General features: G+C 39.3%; 1 protein-coding gene across 2 annotated transcripts; it reads left to right on the top strand.

The window, feature by feature from the left end:
- Positions 1-7,029: 7,029 nt before the first annotated feature.
- Positions 7,030-10,970, top strand: lim2.1 (lens intrinsic membrane protein 2.1). 2 transcript variants are annotated; one of them, XM_066706064.1, is made up of 5 exons: positions 7,030-7,197; positions 9,184-9,359; positions 9,641-9,790; positions 10,041-10,175; positions 10,670-10,967. In XM_066706064.1, exons 2-5 carry the CDS (start codon positions 9,185-9,187, stop codon positions 10,729-10,731), a joined length of 522 nt encoding a protein of 173 aa, XP_066562161.1. In that variant the 5' UTR covers positions 7,030-7,197; position 9,184; the 3' UTR covers positions 10,732-10,967. The 2 variants fall into 2 exon arrangements, with proteins under 2 accessions (XP_066562161.1, XP_066561463.1); XM_066705366.1 differs by lacking the exon at positions 7,030-7,197 and adding an exon at positions 8,792-8,845 and having other exon boundaries at positions 10,670-10,970.
- The last annotated feature ends 1,254 nt before the right edge of the window (positions 10,971-12,224 follow it).

Raw genomic sequence — 12,224 nt, 5'->3', positions numbered from 1 at the left:
AAAACTTTTGCACAGTACTGTATGTATGTGTGTATATAACCCTTCGTAATGTTCAAAATGATCGGCAAATAAAGCCTGCAGCATTAAAAAAACATTTTGATAAACAATACAATCTGTTTCCAAGTAATTGTGCTTCTATTAGTGATGAGATCCTTGAATGTGCAAAAATAAAAAGATGAACTAATTTTGAAAAACATAATTTTACCACAGAGCAGACAGAACAAGAGCTGCACATAACTGGTGGTTCACTCCCATTATGAGAATAGCAATAGTAAGACACTGGATAGATATCAACTTCTTTTTATAGCAACCGTGAAAGATGGCTGGGGAAAGAGAATCTTATCCTTACAATAATGAGCAGGTGTTGGCCACGGATTTAGAGTATTCTGCTTCTTTGGATTGGTATTTTATTTTATATATTTCTCAAAAAGGGTGTCTGAACAACTGAGCAGCTAAGCCAAATTCAAACTGAGAAAATAAATAAATATATTGCTTGATTTGTGGTTTGTGGTGGTAAAAGCAGCAAGCAATGTGATTACAAAGTGTAAACTCCTTCATTAAAATGATTACATCGCCTGGTTCTCTGCTTGCCGACAGAAGGAGTGGGCGTCCTTTTATATCAGTGGGATGAGAAGAGGCTGTTAAGGCTGAGGATTTAAGTAATTGGGGAGAGGAGGATGGAAAGGGAAACTGGGAGACAGAGGCAGAGCGTGCCGCGGCAGTGGGATGCTTAATGTAAAAGCCGGAAATGTGACATGAAAAAGGCTCCTGTGGCCAACGCAGGCAGGAGGGCGATCAGGGACCTGGGCCAACAGTGTGAGTAAGGGAGGAGGAGGCGGGGGATGAATATCCAGGGAAACTGTAGGTTTTATAGAGTGAAGGAGAAGAAGATGAAGATGAACAACAACTACAACAACAAAGAAGAGTCAAAGGCTAACACAAATCACGTGGAAGCATTTTCAAAATGGCTGATATAAGAACAAGGCTACAGGGCAGTTTGTCTATCCAGAATGAGTGTACAAAAAAGGTTTATGTATAATATGTTGCATAACAGCTTGTCGATCCGTAAAAATAAGAAACAGGAAAAAATAAATAAAGTGATTCAGTTGCATGAATTGGCTATAATAATCATGCGACAGTTGTTAATTCATCCCTATTCCAAACCCTGCTGTCAGTACCTCACCACTGAGCAACAACAGCCATGCACTGATGGGGAGAAGAAGAAAAAGGATAAATGCCTAAATAAATAAATAAAAATAAACAAATGCACTTCAGCAGTAATGATGTCAGTTTTCTCAGTCAGATGAGCCCTGAGCACTTTCTCCTGCTCGTTGCCTGCTTCCGAAAAACAGACAGGTAAGAGGGAGAAGGAATTGGACAGCTCGTCATGTCATTGTCAGGAGATCAGCATGTTCCCTTCCTTTTAAAAAGATACCTGTCAACTTAAGGCTTTCAAAGAGCAAACAAAATTATTCAGGGAAACTTGAAGGGTTTGGCCTGTCGCTGCCTGCCAGCCCTTCCCTCCCCTCCATGCATAGAGACCTCCATGACAGGGGGGTAGGGAGGCAGGTTATCTCTGCTCTAGTAGACCCTGCCTCAGCAGCACTGTAAACTGACCAGGACTTTAATTACTTAAGTGACCTACCGCCTAAGGACACTTCAATAATTGAGGATTAGATGGAATGGAATGGATATGGAATATACATATCATCATCATCCACTAGTTTCAATGTACTTGTTTTCTTTGGTTGTCTTTTAGGTCTTTTTCCATCTATTGGGGTCCGTTCTGTAGCTTCTATTGTCTATCTTTGGTCTGTTCTTGCAATGTCTCTGGCCCATTGCCATTTTAACATCTTCACTCTTTCAGTAATGTCACATACCACATTCCAAGCATACATCTTTCCATGCTTCTCTGCGTTGATTGCAGTTTCTGTATCCATATGTATATATATATACACACTAGGGGTGTAACGATTCTCGTTTTCTCGATCCATCAATCAGAATTCTTAACGATTCAACTGCATCGATCGTCAAATTGCAATATTTAAAGGAATCGGTAACATAGGCCATAAATCGAGTTTTAAATGGTTATAATCTAATAAATTGAGTGCATCACGTATTTTTCTGATATTTCATTATTTCTTTTTGTGAAATGGCTCCATATGATAGACACTTGACCACCATTTAGCCAGCCTTCGCCCCTAATGCATGGTATAACATCACACTCTGACATGTATAGACCGCTCCACTTTGCGTTATTTCCAAACTCACTCCTTCCCCAGGCAAGCTACAACCACACAGGATTGTGTGCTGGCATTGGTCATTGGAGTAACTGTCAATCATTTTTTATGGAGCCAAACACTTTGCAGGCAATGCTTGTAAACTTTTTTTTTATGTGGCCAATCACCTGCAGAAGGAACTTCAGTCACTTTTTATAGCCTTCTTCATTTATAAAAGTAAGGCAGAAGAAAAAACAAAGAGGAGGGACTCATGAACAAATATGTCTTTGTGATGATGGTGTGTTACTAAAGTTGGCATTAGTTAATGTTAGTTAATGGATAGCGAGTAGTTTTGAGGTCAGTAATCAGCAGATGCAACTGTGTATAAAGTAGCATGCTTTATTTACAATTACAATCACACAGGTTTTATAACTTGTATGTTATTTTTACAATTAGACGGGTTTGTGGAATTATGATGATTTGAATGCTATTCTTGCTTCATTATCATTTTTAAAAAGCAAGAAAGTTAGCTTTAGGCAAGGCAAGTTTGAGAGCACAAACAAACCGATGTAACATTTACTGGGCCAAAATATTACAAAAATAGTACACCATTAGTATACTGTTTTGACCCAAGCATACGTTTAGTACACTACTTTTTAACAAGGGTTGTTACAAATTATATTTTGATTAGGTGTGCTTTGAAAGGAATATTGACCTGGTCTTAAACAATTATCAAGCTGAATACATATGATGACAAAAGATTCACACCCCTAATACACACACATACACATATAGGCCTATATATATATTTGTGATTCCAGATGTGCAGACTGGCCCCCTACCCAGACCCCCCTCCCCAGCCCCAGCCTGGCACCATGCTACCCACACCAGCATACTTTGGGAGACAGCCAAGCCATGCATTCAGCCATTCCTGATTTCAAGTACTCTGACACAGACAGTATGAGCAGCAACACTGAAATACAGAGAAGAGAAAGTCAAAAATGTCCTGGTTTTGTTCCGTTTGTTTTTTTTGTTCTGGAAGGCTTCCGCTTGGAAATTAATTTGTGATTGTCTGTACTATAAAATCATACATTGGACTCACAGAATTTAAGTAAAGTTAGCTGCAGTTAACCACACCAAAAAGCAGGAAATAAAAGTCACGTTGTGTTAAAACCTGTAAACGAATTTCCTGATTTAGATGAGATCTATTAATTCAATAGTCTGCTTTTTATCTGCTTTTTTACCCCCTCCTATCTCCAGTATCTGACCTCTTTCGCCTTGAACACATACAAATGCTTTCTTTTCATAACAGAATTCATCTTTGAAAAACCTTCATCGCAAGATGCATTTGATCCAGAATTGCTTTTCCATCGCTGAAGCATATTGTCCACTTTGTGGTTACAGAATGATATAAAACGCCCTCATACTGGCTAAGTTGAAATAGAACAAAATAGGCGGCAGTCTATAAAAATGAAGTTAGGAGTAAAGTGTGCCACTCACATCTTTGAAAAATCCATTCCTGCTGTATTCTGTAGTCATCAATTGGTCTGAGAAACTCTCTCTAATGCATGTAATGGACCTACAGTCTTCCTTTCATCTTTAGAAGGTTATCTACAAGGGGAAACAAGTCCATCTGGAACGACAAAGAATGTGGAGCGGACATGAAAAGAACACATGCCCTTCTTAATTTCGCACTGTAAAGAATTTGTTCATCCGAGTCTGAAATTAAACAAATATTTCATTAAATTTGCTAAAACCTGGGTGGAAAGCGCTTCAACATACCCCCAGATAGCTTGGTTAACTGTGATGCAGTGTCCCTACATCCCTTAAAGAAATCTCAATTTGGATAATAAAGGGGAAGGGTGGAAAATAATAATAATATTAATAATAACAACAATAAGAATAATAATTAGTTGCAGTTGTATAAGTAGCAGCACTGCAGCTAATAATAGCAGCTGTAGTTTGTGACTGTTAACAATAAGGTGTTCGAACGCAAGCACCCTACCAGAAACAGAACGCAGGTACTTCAAAGCAGCACTAGAATTAAAATGACACCACCATTGCGGAAACAAAAGCCCTGTATTTTGGTAGGAAAGCATATTACAATAAGGCAATAAGTCAGAGAATTTAAGGATCTCTGTTCGAAGCAGTTTTCACAGTCAGGGCCAGCAGCACTGCAGAAGGCACACGCATCCAGGGCCGTCTGAACTGACTTTCCAGGCATTATTTCAATGCACAATTTGTTCATCAAAGGGTTGACGAGGAAACCGAAGTGCTTTGATTAAAGAAAGCAAGGGGACATCAAAAGTGTTTTGTTGCGCAGTACACAGTGACCCACGGTGACAGCCAGGTTGACGCACATTAACTGATACAGCAATAGACAGCAGCTCTGGCAGAAGGCCTTCAAAAGCCACATCAGAGCCCAGTGGCAAGCTTCTTCTCTGCCAGGTAAACAATGTAAGTAAATGTGCACATGAGACAGGGGAATATGTACACTCACACAGTTTTAGTTATTGATGTATTTCAAGATTGATTTATTGATCGATTTTCCTTAGATATTATGAATAAGTCACCTCAAGGAGGAAAGCAGTTACAAGATTTATCATGCTGGACTGGCATAAAGAGGAGTCATCTCAGTGACTTAATGTGCCAAGTTTGTGTTTGGGTGTGTGTGTGGTTGGTTTTGTCAACTCAGTGACTTTATGGGCTGAGTCTGTGTTTGGTTGGTTTTGTCAACTCAGTGACTTTATGGGCTGTGACTTTATGGGCTGCAGCTCATTTTAGTTTTGCAGAAGTCATGAAAAGAGCAATCCATCCCCTCCTTTGTGCAGGGCCTTAAACAAATGCACTGGGGGGGTTGTGCACCTGGCTGTGGACACAGCAGAACACTGAAAACACAAAGGCACAGTAAAAGGTATACCGTTAGTCACTGCCATCAGCATCAGACTTGTGCTGCCTAACAAGCTAATAAGCCTGAAATAGGACTTTCCTATAGTTAACATTATTGCAATAAACGGACACTTCTCCAGTTTCCTGGGGTTAGACCTCGATGATTAGTGTGCTTCTGCCATGTGAATGCCCATGGATGCGGGCTGTGGAAATAAAAAGGGTCTCACTGAAAACCACTCGCGCAGTAAGTTTCTAATAGCATCCACAACACTGCCTCATCCTTTCAGGCAAAAGTGACCCTGCCTGAAACCAAGACATTATGATGATACTTGCTATCATTAGTTGGAAAAAATCTAAACAAAAAAACAGAACTATTCTCAAGTAATGGAAGCAGCAAATGATAAAAGCGTGTGAAATTAGAAATAAGAGAAGCAGACAACAGCAGCAGCAACAACAACAATAATAATATTAGCTGGTTCTTGGTTAGCCAAATGGAAGGTTACACTTTTAGGCTGATTCTCAATGGAGATGAGCTAGTTTCTGAAACCGAATTCGGGTCACGTAGTAAAGGCCTTTCAAAGCTTATATAAAGTGTTCAGCATGCATTCACTTTTTGCACCTTGGAAGATATAACAGCAGTGATTTGGTTACATATGTCAGGCTTTAGATATCACTTTGCCACCAATCTCCTATTGTCCCCGTTGTGAAAATCCTGCTGAACGGATCAACACTAGGACGGTCCGCAAACCCGGCTCTGCAGCTCGGTGCAGGGAAGGACAAGAGCACCGGCAGTGTTTCCCTTTGAACTGTGTTTGAACTGGGCCTGAAAAAGCGCTCTCTAGGTGTGAGAGAGAAACCTGAGAAAATTCATAGAAACCCAGACTGATTCACTATGAATATAATAAGCAGCTAATGCATTAATTCTTCATTTGAATTCTCTCTTTTTTTTATTGAGCATTTTATTTTAGTCTCGGAGACATCTGCTTTCAATTATGGGTGTTATCCAAACACAGCAAAGTGCACATAATCAAACTAATTTGTTGCTAATTTATACAATTAATGGCAGGTCCTTATTATGGGTTGTATGCTGCCGCATCTATTCTCTCCTTCTTCAGGCTGTTAATATTTATTCATGTGTGCGATTTTGAAATTAAAAGAGGTATAGTAAATTACCAAGATCATTAGTGCTTATTGTATGAAAGTGCTGTTTACCACTAAAAAGTATTTAAAATAAAATAAATATATGCACAGATAGTTTTATCTCCTTCAGATCAAATCTAGTTTAATTAAAAGTCATTGTTACTTTTAATCACTCTGATGCTCACCTATATTTTGCATGTAGACATTTAACCATGTCAGGGTGTATACAGTGTAAGAGTTGTGTGTGTACACGCCTCCATGCTTGTGTGCATGTGTGCGGCTCTTAAGTTCTTTATTATCCAACAACAATGTTTTTTTGCAGTCATACAAGATTGCATTATCTAAACAACATGTGTGACACAGAGCTACTCCTATAAAAACACAACTGCACTTTATTCCTGTCCGTGGCACTCCAGGATGTGTGTGTGTTTGTGTGTGTCTTGTCATTTGTAGGTTGTATCGTTATAGTATTGTAATAGGTAAAAGTTTCTGTTGTGCAGCAAACTCTATTAAAACGTCAGTCTGAAAGCAGGACTAACACATGCAATTTTAACTAAAACAACATAAAAATAAGGCAAAATAAAAATTCCCAGGGGCTCCGATTTAACAGCTCACCTCCTCTGTACTAAAGAGATTTTCGTGCTGCACTTTGAATCAAACCACGCTGTCATCAGTTTACTCAAACTTGCAATCCCTAAATATTTTTGTTTTTTCAGCAGATTCCCAAACTACAAAACTAGTGCCATCTGATTGGCTGTTCCCATCTCTCTGTCCCATTGTCTGCCAGCTTGACTTGTTCTTTCTGTGTTTCCTATTCACTATCAACACATTACTGGAAACAGCTGCTGGAAATCTGCCTGTTTTGGTAGTATTGGCTCTTGGTGTATTTTGTTACTGAACTGAATTTTAATACGGAGTCATTTAGTCTTCCTAGAAGAAATCCATAAAGGTATGTCTTTTTTGTTTTGTTTATTATTATTAAGTGTCTTTACAACATTTCTACAAATTCCTGCTACAGCTGTTGCTTACGGTGTCAAGGTCTTGTAGCTGAAGTTAATTTTGAAAAGTGCCATAATTAAATCCAGACATATAATATCTAATTATCTCAGGTTTACTCCAGTTTGTTTCTCCAGTGTACTTATTAAAGTTTCACAGTTTATTATCAAAATATCAGCTATAGACTCTTAAGGTATATTTTGACACCCATGCAGCTGGCAAAAACAAATCAATAATTCACTTGCCACTTGGTAATTTATGTGATTGTGCATGTCTTTTTATCTTTAAAAACTGGAGCTTACTTTTAAAACAGGCATCTCTGTATTACTTAATTCACATGTTTAACCAAAGAAAATGGCTTCCGATTTATTTTTTTGGGATGGTAATTATATTGATGCTGCCCTATTGGCTTAGAACCAAGCTGTATATAGGGATATCTTTACACATAGGTTAAGTTCCTATATAAAACACATACAGGACTTAATTCTGTGCCTGTCCAGGTTCTGCCCTGGGTGATGCGACACACGGTGCATGTCGCGTTCTGATGTAAAGTGTCAGGTCAGCACTTTCACAGAGTCAGATTATACTCACCTGCATTCATCACAGCTCCCCTTTATTTAGACCTCCCCTAGATGTAATGCTAGCATTACAAAACAAGCTAACAAGCTCATATGTTAAACATCTGCAAGCCTAATTTTTCTCAGTGGGATTCTTTAGATGTAACTTGTTAAATATGAGGAAGAAACTAATTGGTAATGCAGTTATCATGGAGTTCATCCTCATCAGGACCCCCCCAATTGAACAATCATATATTTATAGCACATGGTAGAAATGTATGATGTTTATACTATTAATATGTCACTGTCCACCTATTTTGTTTATTATATGAAATATATTTTAAATACATCTCTCTGTAATCCATAGATTTATTTTATATTAATTTCTACCAAATATTTTCAACATTTGATATAAATATGTATTACAAAACAAATAGTAATTTGGGCATAATAGTCACATAAGGATCATAGATTTATACCATATGTTAAACATATATGGTTTGGGCCAGGTGGGAAAATGGGTTAAGTAGACACACACCACCCAGTACACCCAAGGGTGCATGTTCACCAGGAACACTGAAATACACACACAGGGGCGTCTGCCCATTTGGTTTGAAAAGCTTTCCTCAAATCTGACCATGTGTGAGTTATTGCCGATTCTGACATTTCATGTGTCGCCACCTGGTGGTTTCCTGACAACGCAGCTGAAGGACTGGAAAGCTGCAGACTTTACAGTGAAGTCTATGATCAGAAAAATCCACATAAAACCGAAGGGGGAGACATCCGTGTGGATATTGTGTAGGGGGCCATGTTTACCTAGGGCGTCACTCAACCTTGTGCCCCCCTGCACCACCACCCCACACCACCCCCAACACCACCCCCAACCCCACTTTGAATTTGGTTCCACTGTCACTGGTTGTACACAGCATTCTTAATGTTGGTTATCATATCATGCAAAGAGTTAAGTAAAATAATGTATATTTTATTTCATGTCTCTCAAAGACCTGAGGACAAATGTGTCAGAGGCGAGTTGTAAATGTCATGGTAGGTGAATATGAAAACCTCTTTACACACACTGCAAAATATGTATCTTTCGCTGGCTCCCTACAATGCTGCTGTTTCAAACCACTGTTCCATCATAGCGTAATTTCTTTGAGAGAAAACCATGGAAAACAATTTACTCCTTCTTCTCGTTTGTGTTTTTTTTTCTCTTCTCTCACTGTAATCAGAAAAGAACCACAACATTCAAAAGCATTTCATGCAAATTGCCAGTATTTCTGTCTGCCTTACTCTGTGGCACACACAACTTAAGAACACAACGGCCCTGGGCTGCCTGTGATAAGAGCATGGTTGTGAATGCACTCTCGTTTTGTCTGGTGCAGGATGTACAGCTTCATGGGAGGAGGGCTGTTCTGTGCTGGCGTGGGGAATATACTCCTGATTGTTTCCACAGCAACTGATTATTGGATGCAGTACCGCCAGTCAGGCAACTATATGCATCATGGCCTATGGCGATATTGTGTGCCTGGAAAGTGTTTCACACACACGGACAGCATCGGTAAGACAACTAGCATACATGGAAAAAATAAATGAATGAATAAAATTTTTTGTTTTGTATTTTCCTCTAAAGAACATCATCATGTCAAAGAGCTCAGACACCTGATCTCAGGGACATTGCATATTGGTCTCTCCACACCAGCTCAGAAATGACACAATCGGTTTTGTGTAAATGCTATGCTTAATGGACTGAGCTGTATAGAAGAGAGAGTTAAATTACTGTAACAATGCAGAAAATCATCAGGGTGCATTCCATTGTGTCACGCATGTTCCATATTGCAGCCTACTGGGACGCAACACGGGCCTTCATGATTCTCTCCTTATTGGCTTGCTTCATTGGCATCATCGTCGGGATCATGGCCTTCATCCACTACTCCTCATTCGACAGGTTTGACAAGACCTTTGCTGCAGGCATCCTCTTTTTCATCTCATGTAAGTGTTTTTTGTTGTTGTTGTTGTTGTTGTCTATTTGCATTATTATATCCACTGTTTGGCTTTCTGAACCCCGTAATGAGCACTTACAGGCAGAGACTTGCTGCAGGTTGAATACAGAAAAGCAGCCCAGCTTACTCTCTGCAGCAGCAGTGTGCACACTGATCACCAAAACAGAGCCTAAAACTAAAGTGCACCAAGTGACAGATGACAAACACTTTTAGCTGGCATTGTTATTTGTTGGTTCCAGGCTTTTTTGTACTGCTGGCGATGGCTGTCTATACAGGAGTGACAGTGAACTACTACGGTAAACGGTATGGAAACTGGAGGTTTTCCTGGTCTTACATCATCGGCTGGGTGGCGGTGGTTCTCACATTCTTTTCAGGTCAGTTTTGAGGATTTCAATGGAAATGTCAAATAAAAGACCATTCATGCAACCCTACATATTACATATTAAAGAACATGTATGTTGGTATTTATAAAATATTATATACATATAACCACCATCCCAAACCACAGAAACAAACAAATGAGTTAAAACTGAATGAGAGACTAAGTAGGTTCCATCTTTGCATGAATATTAAACCAAAACATCAATTCACTGATGTCAAACCCCAATATTTGTTTCGCAAGGACTTATTTCCTTTCCCCAGACCCAAAGAACAGAGGACAATCTGCAGAACCTACAAAAACTTGTTACATTTACAACATACTGGTCTTCTATACCCACTACTATAATTTGTCGATATCTAACCTTTTATATTTAAGAACGCATAAAGTGGTGAGAATTCATGTCTGTGTCGGAGGAAAAAAAAACTGAAAAGTGGTCTAAGTGAGTATTTCTTTTTTTTTTTACACTAATCATTTTATTTTCCCTAGGTATTTTCTACATGTGTGCCTATCGTATGCATGAATGCCCAAGAAGTCCCAACCCCCACTAGAAGAATCTTCCAAAAAACAAATCTGATCTCTTTGCTGGATACTTATGAATTAGCCACACAACATTTTTTAAATTAAAAAAGTATATAGAAAAAATATTTCCAGTTCATGCTGAAACTGGAATGTTAACTTTGAATCAACACAAATAAAACAACACAATAACAAAAATAATAACCTTCTCTTTTCTTAAACATCCAAAAGCTTCTCAATCCTATAATGTTACAATAACAATGTGGCTGTGTCACCAGTAACTGGACAGTTTTAATCAAACAACAGGTTGTGTGGCAGTAACCATGACAGTAAAAAAAGTCTACCCTGTGCATCACAGTTTGTCTTCTGTGTCTGTCGGACGTGTGTGTCCTTTGCCTTTGCTGCTGTACCACAGGACCCGTACCTGCTGTTTTGTTGCAAGGTGACGCCACCTGCTCACAAGCCCACCATTGCTCCCACTGTGAAAACCAACTACATCATCAACCGCCTGCATATCCAACACCAAACCTCACTGGAAGCCCACACTGTTCAGGCCAGGATGAATTATGAATGGACAATAAGCAACTTCTGCAGACACCTTGTTACCAGAGTTACTTTTCTGTATGTAAAAGTGAGGGAACATTTTCATAGGTCCAGATTTGGTTTTATATTAAAATAATAATAATAATAATAATAATAATAATAATAATAATAATAATAATAATAATAATAATAATAATAATAATAAAACACACAAACATACACACAACCCCTTTCAGACGCACACAAGGTATGTGAAAGAAATGACAGGAAACCACAGCTGGGGTTTTGGGTGTGAGAACAGATACATGCACTCTTACAAATCCTACAGATCCTATAGATAGCTTTACTCAAACCTATTTCATCCAGCATTATGTGATCAAAGCATTATCCATCTCATGTGTTTAAAAACACGTTGGGCTAACTCTTAAACATTGAGGTAATTCCTCATAAATGACTTACTATAACTCGCAGTTTGTATTTGTGAAGCAGGCGAAGACACTTTCTTGGAATCGGCCCCCGTGTGCAGTAAGCCAGGTGTGCAATAATGCACTATGTGATCCCCCTCGGAGACTGAACTGGGATTGACCAGAAACAGACCCACTGAAGTCACAGTGCTCGCAACACGACAGAGACACGGCTTACACTGAAGCTGTACAGTACATGGACTAGGTACATAAGAAGACTAAGTATTATACTATATTTGCCGGTAATACTCTAGACTTTACATTGCTGAGGTGCAAGTTTTCCGAGGCGACACTCACTCACTGCGGGAGGCCATTGGTGCAGCCCAGCGCAGCATGGAAGGGACGGGAGACCCTGGCAGTATCTACCGAACAGGACCTGCCCCTCAGCCCCGAGTGGAGGAAGACAGGGCTGGACGTGTGTCTCACTGCGTGCTGCTCCTGAGCCCGGAGGGTGCGCGCAATGGACAATGATAGATATATATATATACACGTGTGAGAGAGAGGCTAAATAAACAGCA

The sequence above is a fragment of the Amia ocellicauda genome, chromosome 1, assembly GCF_036373705.1.
Source record: "Amia ocellicauda isolate fAmiCal2 chromosome 1, fAmiCal2.hap1, whole genome shotgun sequence".
In the NCBI taxonomy this organism is placed as follows: Eukaryota; Metazoa; Chordata; class Actinopteri; order Amiiformes; family Amiidae; genus Amia; species Amia ocellicauda.
The sequence above is the reverse complement of the archived record's forward strand: the minus strand, read 5'-3'. Positions and strand labels throughout refer to the sequence as shown.